A 26,002-nucleotide genomic window follows, 5' to 3' on the forward strand; every position below is an offset into this window, starting at 1 on the left:
CAGGGCACTGTGTTCCTGGGCTCTTTTCCCACCCCGTGCCCTCTGGCCGAGCCTGGGGCAGGAGGGGACTGAGCAAGGCCAGTGCTGGGAGTCCCTCCCCTGGCTGGGGCTGGGTCTGAGCCAGGAGCCTGTAATGATTATTCCTGTCTTCCCCTACAGAGTGCTTGGGCCTGGAGGTATTCACAGATTGGGGGGGCCGGGAGGAAGAACTGGGGGAGGATCCATCAGGCTCTGGAAGTCCTGCTTGTTAAGGGAAAAGATAAAAGAAGCAGTTGGGGGCAGGGAAACAAATGAAAGTCTAGAAAAAATGGAGGAAGAAATAGCAGCATCAAGCAGAGGCCCGGGAAGAACTGGCAGCTAGAAGCTTTGGGATCATAGCCCCCCATTCCTGAACAGGTAGGGTTCCCAAGGCCACCTCGGATCACGTGCGGAGAGAGTAGGACCCAGGGCCACGTTCAGCTTAGATTCCTACTCTGGCATCTGGTCGCCGCAGGACACTGGGTAACATCTAACTCCAGTCTCTCCTGCGGCAGAAGGTCAGCTTCTTCCTATTCAGAGTGCAGGGGGAAAAAGCAAGAATCATTCTCAAACCAATCAGTCATGATCTGAAGTCCAGCTGTGCCCTTGTCTTCCTTGCTCTAGGCTGAATAACACTATTTTTAACTTTCTTTTTGCTTCTGCCTCTCAACTCCTCCATGCCCATGCTTAACCCTTTCTCAGTTCCCAGTTCCCAGTCTATCCGGGTCTGAGGTGTGGTTCAGCTGACCCTCCAGATAGGGAAAGGGTGGCTTCTGGCAGATGAATGGCAGGAAGGCAGAGAGGGCACAGGTGAGGCTCAGCCATTGTGACTCTCAAAGGTCAGTGCAGGCCGAGTGTGGTGGCTCACGCCTGTAATCCCAACACTTGGGAGGCCAAGGCGGGTGGATCACTTGAAGTCAGGAGTTCGAGACCAGCCTGGCCAACATGGTGAAACCCTGTCCCTACTAAAGATACAAAAATTAGCCAGGTGTGGCGGCGCTTGCCTGTAGTCCCAACTATTTGGGAGGCTGAGACAGAGAATTGCTTGAACCCGGGAGGCGGAGGTTGCAGTGAGCTGAGGTCACACCACTGCACTCCAGCCTTGGAGACAGAGCAAGGCTCTGTCTCAAGAAAAAAAAAAAGGTCAGTGCAGAGTCACCAGACGCCTCTCAGCCTCGGACCAAATGCTGGAGCCCTAAGTGTCCGCTGCGTGGGTAGGCAAGCGGATGCCGGAGAGGCACCGAACTCTTTGCCCTTGTCTTGCCTGCCTGGGGATGCCAGCTCACCTTTTCCCAACTGGCCAGGAGGAAATAAAGCTCCACAGGTTGGAGTGGAGAATCAGATCTGGCCCAAACGGAACATCTGAAAAGACTGACTTTGGTTTCAGAACTGGTTATCGGCAGCTCTGATGGAGTGATTCCTAAACAACATTGGGGGAGCCAGGAATTTGAAATTTGCAGTGAAGGCCACCTATTGCAAGGAATTCCCAGGAACCCTTATTTTTCAAAAGTAGAAATTCCTTTGGCCAGGAGCAGTGGCTCACGCCTATAATTTTATTACTTTGGGAGGCTGAGGTGGGAGGATAACTTGAGTGAGCCCAGGAGTTCAAGACCTGCTTGAGCAATATAGTGAGACCTTGTCTCTACAAAAAACTTTTTAAAGATTAACCGGCCGGGCACAGTGGCTCACACCTGTAATTCCAATACTTTGGGAGGCCGAGGCGGGTGGGATCACGAGGTCAGGAGTTTGAGACCAGCCTGGCCAATATGGTGAAATCCAATCTCTACTAAAAATACAAAAATTAGCTGGGCGTGGTGGCGCATGCCTGTAGTCCCAGGTACTCAGGAGGCTGAGGCAGGAGAATTGCTTGAACCGGGAGGTGGAGGTTGCAGTGAGCCAAGATGGTGCCACTGCACTCCAGCCTGGGTGACAGAGCGAGACTATGTCTCAAAAAAAAAAAAAAAAAAAAAAAAATTAGCCAAGCATGGTGGTGTGGGCTGGTAGTCCCAGCTACTTGGGAGGCTAACACAGAGCAAGACTCTGTCTCAAAAAAAAAAAGAAAAGAAAAGAAAATCTTTTGATAAAAATCACCATTCCAGGTTGCCTCCGAATCATCCCCCTCACCCCTCACTTTTTTTTTTTCTTTTTTGAGTCTGTCGTCCAGTCTGGAGTGTAGTAATGCATCATAGCTCACTGCAGCATTGAGCACTGGGGCTCAAACAATCTTCCCACATCAGCCTCCTAAGTAGTTGGGATCACAGGTGCTGGCCATCATGCCTGGCTAATTTTCTTCTTCTTTTTTTTTTTCTTTTGAGACTGAGCTTGCTCTGTCACCCTAGTGGAGTGGCGCCATCTTGGCTCACTGCAACCTCCACCTCCAGGGTTCCAGGGATCCTTTCACCTCGGCCTCCCAAGTAGCTGGGATTAAAGGTGCATGCCACCACGCCCGGCTAATGCCTGGCCAATTTTTTTTTTGGGTTGGGGGGCTGGGTGCAGTGGCTCAGCCTATAATCCCAGCACTTTGGGAGGCTGAGGCAGGCGGATCATGAGGTCAGGAGTTCAAGACCAGCCTGGCCAACATGGTGAAACCCCATCTCTACTAAAAATACAAAAATTAGCTGATGTGGTAGCGGGCGCCTGTAATCTGTAATCCCAGATGTAATCCCAGGCAGGAGGATTGCTTGAACCTAGGAGGCGGAGGTTGCAGTGAGCCGAGATCGTGCCAGTGCACTCCAGCCTGGGCTACAGAGCGAGACTCCATCTCAAAAAACTAAAAAGTAAACTAAAACTAAAAGACTCCATCTCAAACTAAAAAACTAAAAATAAATAAATAAATCTAATACATCCAAAATATTCTCATACCAACATATAATCAATGTAAAATAATTATTGAGATGGTACATCCTTTTTTTTTTTTTGTACAAAGTCTTTGAAATCAGGGATGCATTGTGCCCAATTTCAAACTCAGCAGCTACATGTGGCTATTACAGATACTGTTAAGAAGCAACATTTACACCCAGGAAGCGTTGAAAGAAGGAAAGGACAGAAGAGAAAACAGACAACTACGCGTGAAAGACTTAGGTCAGGAGCAGCAGACACTGCCTCCTTAAAGGTCAGAGGGAACCTTTGTGTATAGTCCTTTCTAGAAGGCAAGAGATGGCCGGGCGCAGTGGCTCACGCCTGTAATCCCGGCACTTTGGGAGGCTGAGGTGAGTGGATCACGAGGTCAGGAGATGGAAACCAGCATGGCCAACATGGTGAAACCCCATCTCTACTAAAAATACAAAAAAATTAGCCAGGCATGGTGGTGCGTGCCTGTAATCCCAGCTACTCTGGAGGCTGAGGCAGAAGAATCGCTTGAACCCAGGAGGTGGAGGTTGCAGTGAGCTGAGATGGTGCCATTGTACTCCAGCCTGGGTGACAGAGCAAGACTCCGTCTCAAAAAAAAAAAAGAAGAAGAAGAAGAAGGCAAGAGACAAGTCAGGCTGATGTTGGCAGGATCAAGGAATTTTAACTTAATCTAGAGTGAGAGACCTAGATTTATCCTGCCCTGAAAGGGGCTCTGGCCCCCAGGAACTTGCTTTAGGCAAAAGAAGATTTCTGTCAATCTTTCCAGAAGATCAGCAGGAGAGAGGCAGCCCCAGCCCAAGGCTTCATGCTGAGGAAGATTCTTGAAGACTTTCAGCTGAGCCCAGAAACCCAGTGCCTGTGGCCTGGGCTCTTCAGGCCTTTGGTGTTGAAAGCAAAGGTGGGAAATAAACACCAGTCAGTGGTGGTAACAGCTAAGAGGCCAAAGCTGTTACAACCTGGAGACCATCCCTGGCGACAGCTCCTGAAATGTGCCCTGACAGCCCTTGCCATGCGCAGGAGTCCTTAGGAGGCCTGTTCACCACCGAGATTTCGCCGAGTCCCCATGAGGTTGATGAGGCCATGAAGCCATGCCCTCCACCTCAGTCACAGGCGGCATTCCAAGTCAGCTCTCAGGACTAAGTGCCACTTGGCTCCTCAGAATGCTGACAGTGTGGCCAGGCGCAGTGCCTCACACCTGTAATTCCAGCACTTTGGGAGGCTGAGGCAGGTGGATCACTTGGGCTCAGGAGCTAGAGAACAGCCTGGCCAACATGGTAAAACCCCGTCTCTACTAAAAATACAAAACTTAGCCGTGCATGGTGGCTGGTGCCTGTAATCCCAGCTACTCTGGAGGCTGAGACAGGGGGATTGCTTAAACCTGGGAAGGGGAGGTTGCAGTGAGCCAAGATCACGCCGCTGCACTCCAGCCTGGGTGACAGAGGGAGGCTCTGTCTCAAAAAAAAGAACACCCCAATGCAAGAGGCCCAGGGGACTTCAGAGCATGGAGAGCAGCAAGGGGTCCCCGACAGACTCCTTTGCTTTGCACAAGGCTATTCACATGGCCCATCTGACTACAGGTGGAGACCAAGCCTGGGCCACCACTGGGTGCAGGGACTAGGACAGTTATCACTTACACTGGCTCCATGAGGCCCCAGGGGCAGCCCAGCCTGAGGTCCCCACTCACTACACTCAGTCCTCCAGGCCTGGCTACCTCCTTAGGCCATGCTGGTGTTGGGCCCCGAAGGGTTAATTGCTGCTGCCCTCACCCCCACAGACCCCTCTGTTCAGCCCTGGCCCTCCGCCACCTGAACCCCTGCCTGCTTGGCAGCCTCAGGCTTCCTGACAAGTGTCTGACCGGCTGCCAATCTCCACTCTCCCCAAGAGCCGTCTGCTTCTCTCTGGCAGCCGCGGTGCCCACTTGGGTTTAAAAATAAACTCGCTATCTGCCTTTCCTCCAGCAGAATCCCAGGCACTTCTTCCATGTGGAGCTGGATCCCAGCCGCCCCCGAAAGCACCATGTCGCCGTCATCTCAGCGGCCCCTGCGAGGAACACGTTCTACGACTCCATTGTAGGGACTTTGCTGCAGAAAACTCCATTTTATTGTGGGGCACCTGTCACTTCTCCCATCTGAGGGTCATTTCTGGGTGGAGGATGTAAGTGCAGGAGTGGGGTAGAGGCGTAGGGCTGCTCTAAGGGGTATGGGGGGGTCCCAGGATGGCTCAGACAGGTGTCTCTGCAAAACCAGCATCTCCAGCCTCAGTGGGGCACTGTGTGGCCTTCACACCCACAGTGCCCGGGGTTCCCTCCCCTCTTCCTGCCATTTAATTTCTCCTCCTCTGCTCTCTTCAGAACTCACCCTGTCCCACTCCTTCTCTCCCTGATGGCCTCTCCCCTCATGCTCCTAGGAGAAAGGCCAGCTCCCCAGCTCCCAGCTTGCTTCTTCCCAGCACCTTCAGGCTCTTCCCCAAGGGCTAACCCCTCCCACTTTGCTTCGAGCCCCTGCCCCTCGTACCACTTCAGGCCATGGTTCTGCCATTTACCAATCCTCTCCCCCATGTCTCCTGCTCCTTCCCATAACCCAGGCCTTTTCATCCTTAAACACAAACCACCACCCCAACCACCCCCAGCCCCACTCCCAGCCCCAGCGCCTCCGCAGCCCCAGTGCACTGTAGCATTGCTGCCCCCACTGCCACAGTTCCCACTGCTGTCCAGTCCTTGGGGCAAACAATGGGGGCTGCCAAGTCCAAACCGGCCTCCTGCTCATGCCACCACCTGCTCCAGTCTTACAGGCTGAGCACCACAGACCCTCCTCCCAGCGTGGCTGTGGCCAGAGCTCTGGCTCACCTGCCCCTTCCCTGCTCGCCTCTCCAGCCCATTTCAGCCCATCTTCCCCGCTAGGCTCCTGCCTTGGGAATTTCTTTCTGTTCCTGTTCCTTGAAAGCTGTCACCGTTGGACCTTCCCCCGCATTTATGATTTCCTCCCATTTTATTTATTTTTATTTATTTTTTGAGATGGAGTCTCACTCTGTCACCTAGGCTGTAGTGCTTTGGCACAATCTCGTCTCACTGCAGCCTTCACCCCCGCCAGGCTCAAGTGATTCTCCTGCCTCATGTCCCCCGAGTAATTGAGACTACAGGCGTGTGCCACCACACCTGGTTAATTTTTGTATTTTTTGTAGAGAGGGGGTTTTGCCATGTTTCCCAGGCTGGTCTTGAACTCCTACATTCAAGCAATTCAGCCTCCCAAAGTGCTGGATTACAGGGGTGAACCACCACTTCTGGCCTCCAGCCCACTTTATATGACTAACTCCTACTCATCTGTTAGGTGGCAATTTATCCATCACTGCTCCAGAAAGCCAGCCTGGGTGAGATGCCTGTGCCCCGTGCTCCTGCAGCACTTTCTCATCAGCTCTCTGGGTCCAAGCATGCAGCACCCTGAGCCCTGACAGCCTGTCTATCCCCCTCAGCAGCGTCGGCCCCTTGAAGAGTGGGATGGGGTCTGCCTGTTACAGTGTCATAGTTCCAGCATGGAATCTGGTGCCTGCAACATGAGTGGTGCTTAATAAATGCTTGTGGAGTGAACTGCTCAGTGCTACACAAGACTAGAACAAATGGGCAAATGTAAAATGGGACCAGAAAATCCAGACTGGCTCACAACTGTTTTTACTTTTATTGGTTCTTTTATTTATCTATTTATTTATTTATTTTTGAGATAGGGTCTTGCTCTGTTGGCCGTGCAGTGGCTCCATCATGGCTCACTGCAGCCTCGACCTCCCAGGCTCAAGTGATCCTTCCACCTCAGCTTCCTGAGTAGCTACGACTATAAGCATGCCACCATACCCAGTTAATTTTAGTTATTTGTTTATCTATTTTATTTTATTTAAAGACGGAGTCTCTCTCTATCACCAGGCTGGAGTGCAGTGGTGCGATCTCAGCTCACTGCAACCTCCACCTCCTGGGTTCAAGCAATTCTCCTGCCTCAGCCTCCCAAGTAGCTGGGACTACAGGTGTGAGTCACCACGCCCAGCTAATTTTTGTATTTTTAGTAGAGACAGGGTTTCACCATGTTGGTCTGGATGGTCTTGAACTCCTGACTCAGGTGATCCACCCGCTTTGGCCTCCCAACGTGCTGGGATTACAGGCACAAGCCACCGCTCCTAGCCCCTATTTTATTTTATTTTGTTATTTTTTTGAGACGGAATTTCGCTCTTATTGCCTAGGCTGGAGTGCAATGGCGCAATCTTGGCTCACCACAACCTCTGACTCCCGGGTTCAAGTGATTCTCCTGCCTCAGCCTCCTGAGTAGCCAGGATTACAGGCATGCACCACAATGCCCGGCTAATTTTGTATTTTTAGTAGAGATGGGGTTTCTCCATGTTGGTCAGGCTGGTCTCGAACTCCCAACCTCAGGTGATCTGCCCACCTTGGCCTCCCAAAGTGCTGGGATTACAGGCGTGAGCCACTACGCCCATCTTATGTTATTTTATTTTATTCATTTATTTTTGAGACGGAGTCTCACTCTGTCGCCCAGGCTGGAGTGCAGGTGCGATCTTGGCTCACTGCAATATCCCCCTCCCGGATTCAAGCAATTCTCCTGCCTCGGCCTCCCGAGTAGCTGGGATTACAGGGTCTCACCACCAGGCCCAGCTAATTTTTTGTATTTTTAGTAGAGACAGGGTTTCACCATGTTGGCCAGGCTGGTCTCGAACTTCTGACCTCGTGATTCGCCTGTCTCGGCCTCCCAAAGTGCTGGGATTACAAGCGTAAGCCACTGCACAAGGCCTATTTTAATTTTTTTTGAGACAGTCTCACTCTGTCGCCCAGGCTGGAGTGCAGTGGGGCAATCTTGGCTCACTGCAACCTCCATCTCCCGGGTTTAAGCAATTCTCCTGCCTCAGCCTCTTGAGTAGCTGGGATTACAGGCGTGCGCCACCACACCCACCTAATTTTTATATTTTTAGTAGAGATGGGGTTTCTCGAACTCCCGACCTCAGGCAATCTGCCTGCCTTGGCCTCCCAAAGTGCTGGGATTACAGGCGTGAGCCACCACGCCCAGCCCCAGTTAATTTTAATTTTAATTTTTGTGGAGACAGGGTCTCAATATTTGCCCAGGCTGGTCTCGAACTCCTGGGCTTAAGCAATCCTCCCTCCTTGGCCTACCAAAATGCTGGGATTACAAGTATGAGCCACCGTGCTTGGCTGACAACTATACTGCTTAACTGTTAAACTGAAATTTCAGTTATCTTTGGGATGTGGAGGCAAGACAGTTTCATTTGAGACACACCCCATGGCACATGCACGTTGTAGAAATGTCTTTTCTGGCCGGGCGCAGTGGCTCATGCCTGTAATCCCAGTATTCTGGGAGGCTGAGACGGGTGGATCACGAGGTCAGGAGTTCGAAACCAGCCTGGCCAAGATGGTAAAACCCCGTCTCTACTAAAAATACAAAAATTAGCCAGGCGCGGTGGCATACGCTTGTAATCCCAGCTACTTGGGAGGCTGAGGCAGGAGAATTGATTGAACCCCAGAGGCTCAGGTTGCAGTGAGCTGAGATTGCACCACTATACTCTAGCCTGGGCAACAGAGCAAGACTCGTCTCAAAAAAAAAAGAAAAAGAAAACCAAGCCTAATGACCAGTGTTGTTGAAAAGAGGATGGAGCCGGGTGCGGTGGCTCACGCCTGTAATCCCAGCACTTTGGGAGGCCAAGGTGGGAAGACTGCTTGAGCACAGAGTTCGAGATGAGTATGGGTAACATGGCAAGACCTCATCTCCACATAAAATATAAAAAATTAGCTGGCTGTGGTGGTGCGCACCTGTGGTCCCAGTTACTTGGGAAGCTGAAGTGGCAGGATCACTTGAGCCCAGGAGGTTGAGCCTGCAGTGAGCTGAGGTCACACACTGCACTCCAGCCTGGGTAACAGAGCAAGACCCTGACTCAAAAAAAAAAAAAAAAAAAAAGGCCTTCATTTTAACTTGATTTGGGCTAAATCTGATAAAGTTACTTGGGCTAAATTTAATATGGCTTTCAGTTTTTCTGAAATTAAAAACCACATACCAATCCTTGTTCAGAGAATTACTATATGAGGACACTTGAAATTATTATCCGTGTTTACAGATGAGTAAGTGCATGTGTGCATTTATTTTTTATGTTTTAGACACAGGATCCCACTCTGCTGCTGAGGCTGAAGTGTGTTGGCGCGATCATAGCTCACTGCAGCCTGACCTCCTGGGCTCAAGCAGTCCTCCTGCTTCAGCCTCCCGAGTAGCTGGGATTACAGGAATGTGCCACCACGCCCGGCTAATTTTTTGTATTTTCAGTAGAGACAGGGATTTCTCCACGTTGGTCAGGCTAGTCTTGAACTCCCAACCTCAGGTGATCCACCCACCTCAGCCTCCCAAAGTGCTGGGATTACAGGCACGAGCCACTACATCCAGCCAAATTTTTTTTTTTTTTTTGAGACGGAGTCTTGCTCTGTCGCCCAGGCTGGAGTGCAGTGGTGTGATCTCGGTTCACTGCCAGCTCGCCTCCTGGGTTCACACCATTCTCCTGCCTCAGCCTCCAGAGTAGCTGGGACTACAGGTGCCCGCCACCACACCCAGCTAATTTTTTTTGTATTTTTAGTAGAGACAGGGTTTCACCATGTTAGCCAGGATGGTCTTGATCTCCTGACCTCGTGATCTGCCCACCTCAGCCCCTCGAAGTGCTGGGATTACAGGCATGAGCCACCGCGCCTGGCCAATTTTTTTTTTTGAGACAAGATCTTGCTTTATTGCCGAGACTGGAGTGCAGTGGTGCAGTCTTGGCTCACTGCAATCTCTGTTTCCCGGGTTCAAGCAATTCTGCTGTCTCAGCCTCCCGGATAGCCGGGATCACAGGTGTGTGCCACCACGCCCAGCTACTTTTTGTATTTTTAGTAGAGATGAGGTTTCGCCATGTTGGCCAGGCTGGTCTCGAATTCCTGAACTTAGGTGATCCACCCGCCTCGGCCTCCCAAAGTGCTGAGATTACAGGCATGAGCCACCATGCCCGGCCTGGTGAAGTCTTGGAGGTGAAGTCTTGCTCTGTCACTCAGGCTGGAGTGCAGTGGTGCGATCTTAGCTCACTGCAAGCTCTGCCTCCCGGGTGCACGCCATTCTCCTGCCTCAGCCTCCTAAGCAGCTGGGACTACAGGCACCCACCACCACACCAGGCTAATTTTTTTTTTTTTTGTATTTTTAGTAGAGACGGGGTCTCACCGTGTTAGCCAGGATGGTCTCGATCTCCTGACCTTGTGATCCGCCCGTCTTGGCCTCCCAAAGTGCTGGGATTACAGGTGTGAGCCACCACGCCCGGCCCAGCCCAAATTTTGTGTGTGTCTGTGTGTGTGTGTGTGTGTGTGTGTGTGTGTGTGTAAATGGGAGAATTGCTATGTTGCCCAGGCTGGTCTTGAATTCCCGGCCTTAAACTATCCTCCTGCCTTCGCCTCCCAAAATGTTAGGATTACAAGTATAAGCCGCTGTGCCTGGCCACATATATGCTTTTAAAAAGACAATGCTAATAATGCCAAATTTTTTTTTTTGAGGGATGGAGCAATTATTGATGTCTTTTGGTTTCTCTTTATTTTCTGAATTGTCTCTATTTTAAAATAAGGAACTCGTAGTATCTTCATAACCAGAAAACCATAAGTAATTAAAACTGAGAATAACCCTCCCAAAAGAAGGCAATGGTATTTACAGTAAAAAAAAAAAAAAAAAAAAAAAAAAAAGTCAGCTGGGTGCAGTGACTCACACTTGTAATCTCAACACTTTGGGATGCTGAGACAAGAGAATCACTTGAACCCAGGAATTCAAGACCAGCCTGGGCAACACAGTGAGACCCCCATATCCACAGAAAAACTTAAAAATTAGCCGGATGTAGTGGCATGTGCCTGTAGTCCTAGCTGCTTGGGAGGCTGAGGTGGGGGGATCACTTGAGCCCAGGAGATCGAGGCTGCAGTGAGCTATGCAACTGCACTTCTGCCTGAGTAACAGAGCAAGACCCTTTCTCAAAAAAAAAAAAAAAAAAAAAAAAACCTAATTGAACTCTATGCACTGTAAACAGGTATATTTATTGTCTGTAAATTATGCCCCTATAAAGTTAATGTTTAGAAGCTAAAAATGCCTTTAGATGACCTACATTCATTTCAAAATGTATATTCTGGCACCTAAGTTATAATCTTTATGGAAGTCTAATTCATGTACACTGGCAGTAGGGGTTCCTGGTCAATTCGCAAGCATTCTCTTCAAGACAAAGTAAGTTCTCTAATTTTGGGGCCACCAATTTAGGATTTGGAGGTCTGTAGCCTGCTATTATCAAAGACAACAATTGTAATTTGGCTGAATAAATGGTTTGCTAAGCAAAGAGTAGACATATGTATATGCTTGTATGTGCACAGATATTTCTGGGAAGAAATGGTAGACTGAACAGTGGTCACCCATGAGGAGTGAGAAGACTCAGGAGCATGGGGGGGACTTAATTTTCTTTTCTTTTTTTTTTTTTTTTGAGATGGAGTCTCCCTCTCTTGCCCAGGTGATCTGTCTCGTGATTTGCCTGCCTCAGCCTCCCAAAGTGCTGGGATTACAGGCGTAAGCCACCAAGCCCAGCCTTTTTTTTTTTTTTTTTTTTTAAGACAAAATGTTGCTGGGTACAGTGGCTCAAGCCTGTAATTCCAGGATTTTGGGAGGCCCAGGCAGGCGGATCAACTGTGGTCGGGAGTTCGAGACCAGCCTGACCAACATGGAGAAATCCCGTCTCTACTAAAAATACAAAATTAGCTGGGCGTGGTGGCGCGTGCCTGTAATCCCAGCTACTCAGGAAGCTGAGGTAGGAGAATTGCTTGAACCCGGGAGGCGGAGGTTGAGGTGAGCTGAGATCGAGTCATTGCACTCCAGCCTGGGCAACAAGAGTGAAACTCCGTCTCAAAAAAAAAAAAAAAAGACAGAATGTCTCACTCTGTCACTCAGGCTGGAGTGCAGTGGCATGATCTTGGCTCACTGCAACCTCCGCCTCCTGGGTTCAAGCGATTCTCCTGCCTCAGCCTCCCAAGTAGCTGGGACTACAGGCACCCGCCACCACACCCACCTAATTTTTGTAGTTTTAGTAGAGTCAGGGTTTCACCATGTTGGCCAGGCTGGTCTCAAACTCTTGATCTCAGGTGATCCGCCTGCCTTGGCCTCCCAAAGTGCTGGGATTACAGGCATGAGCCTCAAAATTCTTTTATTTGTTTGAATACATTTTTTAAAATTTTAAATTGTGGTAAAAAACACATAATACAAAACTTACCCTCTCAATGTTTAAGAGTACAGTTTAGGCCAGGCGCAGTGGCTCACGCCTGTCATCCCAGCACTTTGGGAGGCCGAGGTGGGCAGATCACCTGAGGTCAGGAGTTCAAGACCAGCCTGGTTAACATGGCAAAAACCCGTCTCTACTAAAAAATACAAAAATTAGCTGGACGTTGTGGCAGGCGCCTCTAATCCCAGCTACTCGGGAGGCTGAGGTTGCAGTGAGCCAAGATCGTGCCACTGCGATCCAGCCTGGGCAAAAGAGCGAGACTCTGTCTCAAAAAGAAAAAAAAAAAAAGAGTACAGTTCAGTGGTGTTAACTATATGCACGTCTGTGTAGCAGATCCCTAGAAGTTTTTCATCTTGCAAAACTAAAACTCTATAGCCATTGACAACTGCCTATTCCCCACTCCCTCCAGCCCCTGGCCACCACCACTCTATGTTGTTTTCATGATTTTGACTATTCTGAGTCTCATATAAGTGGAGTCACACAGTATTTGTCTTTTTGTGGCTGGGCTTAATCCACTCAGCATAATGTCTTCAACTCTCATTCATATAGCAGATGTCAGGATTTCCTTCTTTCAAAGCTGAATAACTTTCTATTGTATGGAGGGACCACATTTTCTTTTCTTTTTTGTTTGAGACGGGGTCTCAGTCTGTCGTGCAGGCTGGAGTGCAGTGGTGCCATCCTGGCTCACTCCAACCTCCGCCTCCCGGGTGGTTCAAGTGATTCTCACGCCTCAGTCTGCTGAATAGCTGGGATTACAGGCGCCCACCACCACGCCCGGCTAATTTTTGTATTTTTGGTCAAGATGGGTTTTCGCCATGTTGCCCAGGCTCGTCTCGAATTCCTGGGATGAAGTGATCCTCCCGCCTCAGGACTCCCAAAGTGCTGGGATTACAGGAGTGTGCCACCATGCCCAGCCTTTTTAAAAAATCTTTTATACTGTATATATTTTATCTTTCACTGTACCTTTTGTTTAGATATGTCTAGATATACAAATACCATTGTGTTGCCATTGTTTACAGCATTCAGTATAGACACACACTGATGGGTTTGTAGCCTAGGAGCAATAGGCTATACCACAGAGCCTACGTGTGTAGTAGACTATGCTGTATAGGTTTGTGTGAGTTCACTCTATATTTGTACAATGACAGAATCACCTGATGTTAAGTGTTACATGACTGTAACAGTTCCCACCCTATACCATGTCTCTTCTAGGCCAAAGCCCCCTCCCCAGAGTGGACCCCTAGCACTCCACAGCAGGATCACAAGCTGGTCTCTGGTCCCAGACCTTGCAGATCCTTGTCGACGCTTCCAGTCTCGATCACTTCCCGATGGTTTGAATGTGAAGTCAACAATCCACGGAACAATTTGCATTTACTGTTTCCAGGGCTTTTGCAGTTAAAAGTGTTTTCAGGTTCCCCGATCTTCCTGCAGATGTCCCTGCAGTCAGAGGCTGAGTCTGTCCCTTCTCCCAGCAGCAGCTGGGTACAGGATCTAACATCAGTCTCTGCCTGCTGGGCAGAAGCTGCAGCTGCAATGTGCTTTCAGAAAAATGGGCCAGGCCAAAGGAGCTCCCCATCGGTGCTTTTCAGTGTTCCCAGCACAAAGATAAAATTACACTTCCATAGGAGTACACAAACTAAAAATAAAATTTAAAGAAAGCGATCTAGTTCTGTATCATTTTCCCCATGGTCGGGTCCCATTCGGGTCACTGGACATGCACTGAAATCGCTTATGAACAGCTGCTTGGTTCTGCCCCGCCTGGAGTTTATGGCTGTCAGCATCCCCAGCCCTCTGTGATGGCCCCAGGAGAGCCAGGCAGACAAAGATACTTGTGGCGGTTTGGCTGAGGGCAAAGACGAAGTCGTCAGTTCTTTCCTCCAGGCACGAGCAGGGGGCTTCCTTAGGTTTTTCTTTCACAAGCCCCTATCTAGCTTAGAGTAGGCATAGCACGTCAAGGACAGGGCAAGGAAATGCTGTGCCATTTCCTTAGGATCCAGGGGGCGGGAGAAAAAGTCAATTGACAAAGAATGCTTGTCACCATGTCATGTCAGCAGCTTTTTCTGGTGCTTCCCAATCCTGAGTCACTTCCTGTTTCTAAGTTCCTCCAAGATGTCATTAACTGTAAGAAGGAGACATTTCTAAGTAATGACACCAACTCTTGCTTACATACAAGGTGAGATGGTTCTTTTCACATGGGCCTAGTCATAGTCATGATCCAGAAGTTTAAATTCATATTTTATTTATTTTGAGATGGTCTCACTCTGTTACCCAGGCTGGAGTGCAGTGGTGCAATCTCGACTCACTGCAACCTCTGCCCACCCGCCCCAGATTCAAACAATTCTCTTGCCTCAGCCTCCCGAGTAGCTGGGATTACAGGTGCCTTCCACCGCGCCCAGCTAATTTTTGTATTTTTAGTAGAGACGGGGTTTCGCCATCTTAGCCAGGCTGGTCTTGGAACTCCTGACCTCATGATCCACCCGCCTCAGCCTCCTAAAGTGCTGGGATTACGGGCGTGAGCCACCCCTCCCGGCCACTAAATCCATTATTTCATGATGAAACAGGAAAAGTTCCCTTGTCCCCTTGCAGGGTGTGCGATGGGGGAGTGGCTCACTTCTTCAGTGCCCCGCTGCTCAAACCTCAAACTTCTAGGGGAGCATACAGATGAGCAGGCTATGGGGCTCTGACCCCAAGACAGCGTCTAGGGGTGAATGTTTACAGCTGAAGCCCCAGTAGGCGTTATGTTACAGTGTGCTTTTAGTTTTGCTCTTTTAGTTTAGCTGTCTATAGGCGGCTTGTGTTAGCTCAATTAGACCTCTGCCTCATTGCAAGGACAGAGGGCTTTCTGTATCCCGAGGTTCTTGCCTTAGTGTACTGGAAGAATCGGATCGCACGTGGGTTTGGAGAATGAGTGCAAGGTTTTATTGAGTGGAAGTAGCTCTCAGCAGATGGGGGAGCCAGAAGGGAGATGGTTTTCCCCTGGAGTCCGGCCACTTGGCGGCCCGGGCTCTCCTCTGACTGCCCAGGCCAAACTCCATGTCATTCTGCTTCTGCAGGTCGGTGGCCTGCCAGCGCGCCAGTGCGTCGGTGTGTTCCTCCGGACATCCAGCCGCCTGCATCTGCCTACTAGGGTCTAGGGAATGGGGGCAAAGCATTTGGGCAGGAAATGCCAGTCCTCACCTAGGTCCGTGGGGGCGGAGCCCTAGCCAGGAACCATGCCATCCTCTATGCAGCACTTCCCTTCCTCCCTTCCATATCATTTAAAGGGACCACCTCTTCCCTTCCCAGCACTCCCATATCAATGATATTTTGAAACATGCTTAACATCTAGTCAGGGATGGCACACTCTTCCATCAACCCTGCCCCAACCTCAAAATCACTGATAGATTATTTGGCTGAACCCAGAGGAGTCCCTGGATCCTCTATGTATGTCTCCCCTCCGGGGAGCCAGCAGTCATTCTGAGCTGACTGATGAGATGAAACTCATGTACTACGCCAGGTCTAAACCTTCTTGAACAGAGGAGGTAATTCAAAACAATTCTTTCCCCTTTTATTTTGGCTACTTCAAACAATTTTTTAAAAATGAGTGATTTTCAAACTATAATGTACATAAGAATCACCAGATAATTTGGGGGTAATGCAACTATTCTGCACTTTCTGGTGTGGTTACTTAACTGTATGCATTTCTAACTATACAACAGTTTTACTCCATGTAAATTATATCTTAAAAGATTTAAAAAAATGAATCCCCCAGAGAACTTGTTAGTTCTGATTATGTAGGTCTGCAATGGATCTAAAATACACACACACACACACACATATATATATATATAGAGAGAGAGACAGACAGACAGACAGACAGGGTCTCGCTCTCGCTCTGTCATCCAGGGTGGCGCGCAGTGGCACAACCACGGCTCACTGTAGCCTCCACCTCGGCGGTCAACCGATCTTCCTGCCTCAGCCTCCCAAGGAGCTCAGACTACAGGTTGAGTACTACCATGCCTAGCTAATTTTTTGCTTATTTTTTGTAGAGACAGGGTCTCACTATGTTGCCCAGACTAGGAATCTATATATCGCTGTCTGTGTTATATATATATATATATATTTTTTTTTCTTTTAGACAGAGTCTAGCTCTGTTGCCCAGGCTGGAGTGCAGTGGCGCGATCTCGGCTCACTGCAAGCTTCGCCTCCTGGGTTCACACCATTCTCCTGCCTCAGCCTCCTGAGTAGCTGGGACTACAGGCGCCCGCCACAACGGCCGGCTAATTTTTTTGTATTTTTAGTAGAGATGGGGTTTCACCATTTTAGCCAGGATGGACTCAATCTCCTGACTTCGTGATCCGCCCGCCTTGGCCTAGGAATCTATGTTAATAGCAATACTGTTACTTCTAACAAGTAGTCCAATGGTCCAATGGTTACATTTTGAAAAAGTATTGTAATAGACAGATGCAAGGTCCACCCAGCAAAGATGCCCCTAAACCCTTGTGAGCACCGCTAACAGCTGCTTCTGGACCCTCCTCTTGCAAGAACAAAGGATACTGGATTGTACAGACCTGGATTCTGTTCCCAAATTTGCCTCTGCTTCCATATTCTTCATGCTGTTGTGTAACCTGCTTCCAATGGGAGATATCTAAAGGAAACAAACCCTAAAAGTATCATATAAGCCCTTAAAACCTTAAAAACAGTTTTCAAACTCTGTGTAGCAAAGAAAACAGATTTGATGCCACAGGTATTAGTCTCCGTTCTGATGACAAATCTGCCAAAGAATCTACTTTCAAAACTAACAGATCCAGAGTGATTTAACTGCTCCAATAGCGTTCAAATAGCTCACAAGTTCATTACCAAATATGGTTGGCTGACCAGTTTACAATCTGTGCTGCTGAGGGTGAGCTGTTCGTGACCTACCAGTCAGCTATCCCATGTCTGAGGGAACAAGAGGGCACTGCTGCTCCCTCCTCAGGAGGTGGATTAGGCTTTTCAACGACACTGCTGACTCTGCTGCCGCAAAGGGTCCCTTGCAGACGGCACTCCAGGAAAGGCCTCCAGAACCGAGGGAAGTCAAGGGTGCATTCCCAGCTTTTGAGCTTAGACCCCAGCCTCCCACACCAGGCTACCTATATTCCCCAGATTGCGACGCCACGAATATGCTGACCTATTTAGCCACAGTAGTCCCAGAAGAGCTTCAAATCAGCTATGAAAAAAGGCATCTTTTAAGCCCAAACCTTTAGTTGGAAATTTCTCTGCTCAAGTATTTCCACCAAGATCAACTTACAAGCGAAATGTATGAGGAAGAGATTTTTGTATTAGGTTTTCTGTGTATATCACTAAGCTCTTAGCTATTATTTTATATAAATACGGTAAAATCCTCAATATGACATTTCCTGGCAGCTGATTTTCAGTTGGTTTCGAATTCTGAGAAAGGAAGCACAAACGACAAATGAATCTTCAAAACTGTATTTGGAATTGACAAAATCTTCCTAGAGACAAGGCCCTAAGCACACAGAGTCCGTCTCCACCATGAAAATATTACATAAGCTGTACAGAACAAAATTAGCAATGAGTGATCTTTGGCACTAGAACAGGTGATTCCTTAGCTGTTCATGCAATATCCAAACTGCACACCACATGACATTAGATTGCTGGTTAACCGTTTAATTTTACATTTAAATTATCTTAAAAGGCTGGAAGTCCTAGCTAAGTTTTCGATATCAATATGCTACCCACGTCATAACACTTAGTGCCTGAGGTAGAGATTTCTTTAAGAGATTTTTAAAAACACAATTGAGAGTATAATACAGAAAAACATTTTAAATCTTGGAAGCACATAGCCTGGTTCAACAAGCCAATTCTGAAATGCAGAACTAGTACCTTTTGAGTCTCACTCCATCACCCAAGCTGGAGTGCAGTGGTGTAATCTCAGCTCACTGCAACCTCTGCCTCCTGGGTTCAAGAGATTCTCATCTCATGCCTCAGCCTCCCAAGTAGCTGTAAATACAGGCGCGTGCCACCATACCTAATTTTTATATTTTTAGTAGAGACAGTTTTGCCATGTTGGCCAGGCTGGTCTCAAACTCCTGACCTCATGTGATCCACCTGCCTTGGCCTCCCAAAGTGTTGGGATTACAGGCATAAGCCACCACACCCAGCCAGAACTATTACTTCTTTTATCTCTGTAGAAACTGCACTGGAGAACTTTTTCCCTCTTTTTTGGTGACAGTCTTACTCCGTCGCCCAGGCTGGAGTGTGGTGGCGCGATCTCGGCTCACAGCAACCTCTGCCTTCCAGGTTCAAGGAAATCTCATGCCTCAACATCCCGAGTAGCTGGGATTACAGGTGTGCACCACCATGCCCGGCTAATTTTTGTATTTTTAGTAGAGAGGGGGTTTTACCATGTTGGCCAGGCTTGTTTCAAACTTCTGACCTCTAGTGATCCACCCACCTCAGCCTCCCAAAGTGCTGGGATTATAGGTGTTAGTCACCACGCACAGCCGAGAACTTTCTTTTATTTGGACTCCTGATTTTAGAATACCATGGTTTCTTTTTAAAAAAAAAAAAAGTACGATTATTAATGTTGATTAATAACACAGGAACCAAACCCACTTAATACCACTATTAAAAACAGGCTGGGCACAGTGGCTTATGCCTATAATCCCAGCACCTTGGGAGGCTGTGACAGGAAGATTACTTGGGCCCAGGAGTTTGAGACCAGTCTGGGCAACATAGTGAGATCCCTGTCTCTACAAAAAATACAAAAATTAGCCAGGTGTGGTGGTAAGCACTTGCAGCCCAGCTACTTGGGAGGCTGAAGTGGGAGGATTGCTTGAGCCCAGGAGGTCCAGGCTGTAGTGAGCTGAGATTGTGCCACTGCACTCCAGCCTGGGCTCAAAACAAACCCCAAAAAACAAAACCAAACATCAATAGAACTACATAGGGACAACAGCAAATACACATCTTTAAACTCTTCATGATGTGGCCGGAATGAGTACAAGTATGCAATTCAATGATTCCAACATTTGATGGTGACTGTGAATTATTACATATTTATTACATATAGATGAGTTTAAATTTTATTTCCAAACTGCATGCAGGGACTTTATTATTACTATTATTTTTTTTTTGTTTTTGAGAGAGAGAGTTTCACTCATTGCCCAGGCTGAAGCGCAATGGCGCAATCTTGGCTCACTGCAACCTCTACCTCCTGGGGTCAAGTGATTCTCATCTCAGCCTCCTGAGTAGCTGGGATTACAGGTGCCCGCCACCACGCCCGGCTATTTTTGGTATTTTTAGTAGAGATGGGGTTTCACTATGTTGGCCAGGCTGGTCTCAAATTCCTGACCTTGTGATTCGCCCACCTTGGCCTCCCAAAGTGCTGGGATTACAGGCGTGAGCCACCATGCCTGGCCAAAACCTTTGATTTTTAAAAAGGCGTTTCTTGAAGTACCTTATTAAACATTTGATTTGAAGGAAACTGCATGTCTAACATACTTGCCTTTTACAGAAAGCTGACTAGCCAAAAATGTATCATCAACTATCGATGTTATTTTCAGAAGTGGACTGTCTCTTAAATGAGACAGAAAGCATAAAGTATGAACTTGTAGAAGCTGAACGAGTAAATCATGAGTGTAACTGATAACATGTAAGTCCATTCTTGGTATAAACTGCTAGAGAGTGTTTCAGACCATCACTGATGTCTGTGATAAAGAGCACCAAAGCATCACAGTCCAACTTTTTTTTTAAGCGCCAAGTTCAAACAAGTGACCGATAATAATGGTTGGTCCTTGAACGCCTTTTACCAGAGGCCTTTTCTAATCACTTCGTAACACTTCTGAGATGTACATGGCTCCTGAAACTTGAAAACAAAGCCACAAAATGAACATTAACATTTCTTTAGGGGAAAATGCTATCTAATTTTCCCCTCAAGTTTGAATTTGCCAAAAAAAAAAAAAAAAGCCTATTTCTTTTACAAATCTTCTGAATAACGGGTTTTAAGAAGAGCAGGCCAGGCGCGGTGGCTCACGCCTGTAATCCCAGCACTTTGGGAAGCTGAGGTGGGTGGATCACGAGGTCAGGAGTTCGAGACCAGCCTGCCAGCCTGGCCAACATGATGAAGCCCTGTCTCTATTAAAAATACAAAAAAAATTAGCCGGGTATGGTGGTGGTGCCTGTAATCCCAGCTACTTGGGAGGCTGAGGCAGGAGAATCGCTTGAACCCAGGAGGCGGAGGTTGCAGTGAGCCGAAATCATGCCACTGCACTCCAGCCTGAGCGACAAGAGCAAGACTCTGTCTTAAGAAAAAAAAGAAGAGCAAAGGACACACCACATCTGCATAAATCCAACTGTGTTAAAGAACATAATCATGTTGATTGTATCTAGCAGGTGAAGGACTAAGCACTCAACTTGTATTTGGAGGAGAAGCAAGCGTCATGATGGAGCATGTCTTATATGGCAATTCAAAACAGTATGATTCTGATGGGGTGGGAACTAAATGTTGGACAGGCTTTTTATACAAACCCCACCTGCATGTTCCAGAACAATATTCTTACAGATTCAATGCAGACCCCACCAATGGGTTAGCTAGACATCAATAGGCTCATTTTCTTTTTTTTTTGAGACAAGAGTTTCACTCTGTCTTGCAGGCTGGAGTGCAATGGTGTGATCTCAGCTCACTGCAACCTCTGCCTCCTGGGTTCAAGCAATTCTCCTGCCTCAACTTCCCAAGTAGCTGGGATTACAGGCATCCACCCAGCACGCCTGGCTAATTTTTGTATTTTTAGTAGAGACGGAGTTTCACCATGTTGACCAGTCTGGTCTTGAACTCCTGACCTCAGGTAATCCACTCGCCTGGGTGCTGGATTACCTCAGGTAATCCACCCCGCTAAAGTGCTGGGATTACAGGTTTGAGCCACCGCGCCTGGCCCATTTTCTTAATGTAAGTCCACAATATGTCATTGGGGGAAAATGACTTTGGCAAACTCATATGCTTCAAAGGCAGAAAGACATGTACTAAGAAGGCAGTTAGAGCTGGAAAATTCTTGACATAATTACAACTTTAGCAAGAGAATAAAAATAGATTTTAAAAGTGTGTGCATGTGGGGAGGTGACAGAATATCTTTATATGTACTTTAAGAAGCTGACGAGTTATCCAGACACAAAAGATAACATTCTCATCAAAACAGGCCAAGATGAAACACCAGGGGCACTCTTCATAGAAATTAAGTGGATGCTTCTGGCGCCAAATGTCTTTGCCTGGTTCTTCCTGGCATTTCTGCTTGACTCCTTCCCCCTGTATCATTCTCAAATCCCCAACCTTTCCACTGGGCAAAGCCACTCTCTTCTCCCTCAGGCTCTGAAGAGATAACACGAAATGTATGGACACTTTTTGTCCTTCAATTAAAAAACCTGCTGGAAGCTCCAGTGACGTTAAGAATTAACTGGTAGTTCTTTATCTTAGCTAGGCTTATGTATTCAAAATTTTGCCTGTTTTCTTGGAATTATATGAATTTCCTTATTAAACACTTGATTTGAAGGAAACTGTGCATGTCTATTAATTACCCATGATGTACACGTGTATTACTTTCTGAAATTTCTCCTTCAGTCTCACCTGAGTTTAATTTTTGCTTAAGATGTTTAGAGTTCCTGAGGTGCTTCTCTAGGCTAAAATTTAAAGATTTTTTTTTTAAAAAAGCAAATAAAATAAATGAATGACTAAAAGATAAGGTTAAATTTTCTAGGCTGGGCGTGGTGGCTCACGCCTATAATACTAACACTTTGAGAGGCTGAGGCGGGAGGATCACTTGAACCCAAAAGTTCGAGACCAGCCTGCGCAACATAGTGAGACCTCATCTCTACAAAAAAAATTTTTTAAAAAGAATTAGCCAAGTATGGTGGCACATGCCTGTAGTCCCAGCTAATCAGGGGGCTGAGGTGGAATGATCGCTTGAGCCTGGGAGGCAGAGGCTGCAGTGAGCTGAGATCATGCTGCTGTACTCCAGCCTGGGTGAAAGAGGGAGACCCTGTCTCAAAAAAAATTTCCTTAAGTTTCTTTTTTTGGTGGGGGTAGGAATGCAATAGAAAAATAAAGAAAAACATTGCACAAAGGGTGCAGTGTTCTACTATTCATCTAAATAATGGAGAAATGGCATTTTATAATTGAGATATAAAAAATATTCATACTTTCAGAATTTCCAAGTCAGAGGTGGCTTACAACAGCTTTCGTTAGAAAAGGGTGAGACGCCCAAATAAAATGCTCCCTGGTAGAACAAAGTCCCCTTTAAACCTTTACCAAGCTCTTTCTCAGAAGCTCACAAAACTTAAGACAATGTGAACATGATGAGAAAGCAAAGCTCTCCAACATAAGGTTGAAAATGACAATAAAAGACTGCAATAAAAGACTAGTGGGATGAACATGAATGCTTGTCAGTGACAAACACATTATGCCTACAAGGAATAAATACTGCACTTCTCTTTAGGTCTGTTTACAGACAGGACCCCATGACCTTTCAGGCATAAACCTCCACTGGCAGAAGTAAGAATTTAATCACAAAAGTTCTATGGTAAATTATAAAAAATAAGAAATTTGGATTTAGGCCTTCTGCCATTTCCAATACAAGTAGCTTTGAGTATTCTCGGGTGACAAGGGAATGTTTGCATTTCTAATGTTAACAAAGAAAATATCCACCACTGGCTTCTTAACCAGAGGGAGGGAAGCGGGCAGGTTTCTGGATAGAGGCTTAAGGCAAATCAAACAGGTTCACAACTAAGCATCCTATTAGGGATTCCAGGCATGGCTTTGCTTTCTGAGGGACAGCTCCACATCATCTCTAGCCAGGTTTTCCACATTGCTACCAAACTGGGGACACGTTTCTGTATCAGGCTTTTGAAAGAACTTTAAGTTATATACATATACCATCAAAGCATATACTGGTGATGCTTGATATTTAAAGGAATCCTACAGTGAATCATTTATTTCCTTTGAAAATAAGGTTTTCAAAAATTGGCTACAACTCTGATCGCATGAATGAGATTCAAAGATTTCTCACGTAAAAGAAAGATCTCAACCTCCTTCTACTGTGAACTTGCTTTCCAAGACTAAAAACTGGTATCTCCTCTTCAGTCTCCTTACACATCTGAAATCGTTCCTGCAATATGAGAGGCACTTTTATTAGGTGTAGCATCTATTAAAAACTCTAAAGCCAGGGTAGAATTTGCTGAACAAAGTAATAGCACTAGCCTAACAGGCATTACTTATAAGGACTTTTTCCCCTTTAATATAAAAGTATAACTACAGCAGTTCAATGTACAAATACAAAAAAGTTCTCATACTAAAAAAAAAAAAGTACCATAATACTGTACATACAAAAACTGTTCCACAAGAATGATTTAAATATGTCTGTTCTTCTCCAGATCTGGAAGACACAAATGTAAAGTTCTGCAACTGTATTATTGCTAAGAACATGTGCCCGGGAACACTGCATTTCCCTTTCTCTCCCTCAGCCCAGCCCCGCCTCCAGAGTCCCCTGAGCTTGGATCAGGAGCCAACAGCATCCCTGAAGATAACCAGAGCCAAATGTTTACTCAATGGAAGTCATTATTCAGTGAGCTGCTGCTTACCATAAACTATGAAAAGCACAGGTTTTAAGCCCGCCAGGATTAAATCCAGACGGAGGTCTTCCCATCCCCTGATTTGCTACTGGCAGTGCTTTTGTTGGACCCAGCTTTGGACCCCACTTTGGCCTTTTTCTCCCGGGGACCATGAGGGTTGTTTTGGTGACTATAGGCCTGAACTGCCAGATCCAAGCGTTCCTGAGCCATCCTGATCTCCCGCTGCAGAGCCTCCAAGTCAGCTGGGAGGTTCTCCTCATGGCTGCCATACTGCTGTTCCTGGGCTGTGTTGGCCTTGTTTTGCTTGTAGGCGATCTTAGCATTGGACAGTTCGGTGTACTGGATTTGATCTGGTTTGACAGCAATGTTATAGCCAGGGGGAGCAGATGGTGTATTCCAAGTGAAAGGATAATTATAAGCACCCGGATCCTCAAGTTCCCTCCTTTTACTGTTTAGTGAGTCTCGAATGGTCCCAAACCCTAAATGAAGCATCTCCCAAATGTTAAGCAAGAGGCAAAGGCCTGTAACACCATACATTATCAGAAGGAAGATGGTCTTTTCAGTGGGTCTAGAAATAAAGCAGTCTATCTTATGAGGACAAGGAAGTCTGCTGCACACATAAAACGGGTGGACTTGGAAGCCATATAGAAAATACTGCCCTATCAGAAAACCCACCTCAAACACGGTCCTTGCCAGCAACTGCAGCACATAGATTTTCATGAGCCCATCTTCCCGAATCCGTCGTCGGCCATCATGCTTAGGTTTGGGTTGGCTCTGCTCTTTATTTTCCTTATCACTTTCTAACTCCATCTCTGGATACATCATAGGATCCTCTTCATTGTCCTCCTCTGTTTCTTCCAGAGCCCGGTGTTGTTTCCAGCGCATTGCATAGGGCTTGCTCCGAGCTGCCTTCTTGTCTGCTTCACCGTGCTCCATTTTGGCAATCTTGTGGATAGCATAGCCCAGGTACATCACGGAAGGAGTTGCCACCAGGATGATCTGGAACACCCAGAAGCGTACATGGGAGAGGGGTGCAAAAGCATCATAACAGACATTCTCACAGCCCGGCTGTTCTGTGTTGCACACAAATTTGCTTTGCTCATCGTAATAGATGGATTCTCCTCCTACAGCTGTAAGGACGATCCGGAACACAATCAGAACAGTGAGCCAGATCTTCCCCACAAATGTGGAATGGTTGTGAATCTCCTCTAGCAGGCGAGTCAGGAAGCTCCAACTCATGGTGATTGAATTGGTATGCCCTGATAAAAGTGGAAAAATACCAAAAGAAAATCAACAAATATTAAATCTTAATTTAATTATTAATTATGATATCTCTAGGAACTACTACTTTGAATACTTGAAATCTAACCTCAAGGTTCACAGTGGAACAAATGTTAGAATAAACAGCATCTCAGTTGGGTGCGGTGGCTCACGCCTGTAATCCCAGCACTTTGGGAGGCCAAGGTGGGCAGATTACTTGAGGTCAGGAGTTAAACACCAGCCTGGTCAACATGGTGAAACTCCGTCTCTACAAAAATACAAAATTACCCGGGCACGGTGGTGTGCGCCTGTAATCCCAGCAGCTCAGGAGGCTGAGGCAGGAGAATTGCTTGAACAGAGCAAGACTCCATCTCAAAAAAAAAAAAGAATAAACAGCATCTCACTCTCTACTATCTTCAGGCAGGTCAGTTCACCTCAGTCAACACCTGTTGGCCCTACAAGGTCCTAGAAAGTATGGATTGCTTTCATGTCTCCTCTGGTTTAAAAGGTAAACTTGTAGCTACTATTTATTGAGATGTTTCTCAGACCTTGGTTCTTCTTCTTCTTCTTTTTTTTTTTTTTTGAGACAGTTTCCCTCTTTCGCCCAGGCTGCAGTGCAGTGGCATGATCTTGGCTCACTGCAACCTCCACCTCCCAGGTTCAAGTGATTCTTGTGCCTCAGCCTCCCAAGTATCTGGGATTACAGGCATGCGCCACCATTTTTGTATTTTTAGTAGAGATGAGGGTTCATCATGTTAGCCAGGCTGGTCTCGAACTCCTGACCTCAGGTGATCCGCCTGCCTTGGCCTCTCAAAGTGCTGGGATTACAGGTGTGAGCCACCATGCCTGGCCAGACCTAGGTTCTTTACACATACTATTATTTCATGAGACCTTCAGAATTTTGTGAGATAGAAATTTAAAAAACACACAGGTATACTTATTCGGTCCAATCACAGAAAAACCA

The 26,002-nt window shown here is 47.0% G+C and overlaps 1 protein-coding gene across 6 annotated transcripts in view; it reads right to left on the reverse strand.

The window, feature by feature from the left end:
- Window positions 1–17,615: 17,615 nt before the first annotated feature.
- The window catches only part of GJC1 (gap junction protein gamma 1), a 32,894-nt gene continuing 24,507 nt past the window's right edge, over window positions 17,616–26,002 (reverse strand). For 5 of the 6 annotated variants that reach the window (XM_054457437.2, XM_054457436.2, XM_063656824.1 and 2 more), the window contains exon 3: window positions 17,616–25,037. In XM_054457437.2, the coding sequence (XP_054313412.1) occupies window positions 23,827–25,017 (1,191 nt within the window). In that variant the 5' untranslated portion in view covers window positions 25,018–25,037 and the 3' untranslated portion in view covers window positions 17,616–23,826. The remainder of the gene's footprint in view (window positions 25,038–26,002) is intronic. The other variant, XR_010124729.1, reaches the window with a different exon arrangement.

Source organism: Pongo pygmaeus, chromosome 19 (assembly GCF_028885625.2).
Source record: "Pongo pygmaeus isolate AG05252 chromosome 19, NHGRI_mPonPyg2-v2.0_pri, whole genome shotgun sequence".
In the NCBI taxonomy this organism is placed as follows: Eukaryota; Metazoa; Chordata; class Mammalia; order Primates; family Hominidae; genus Pongo; species Pongo pygmaeus.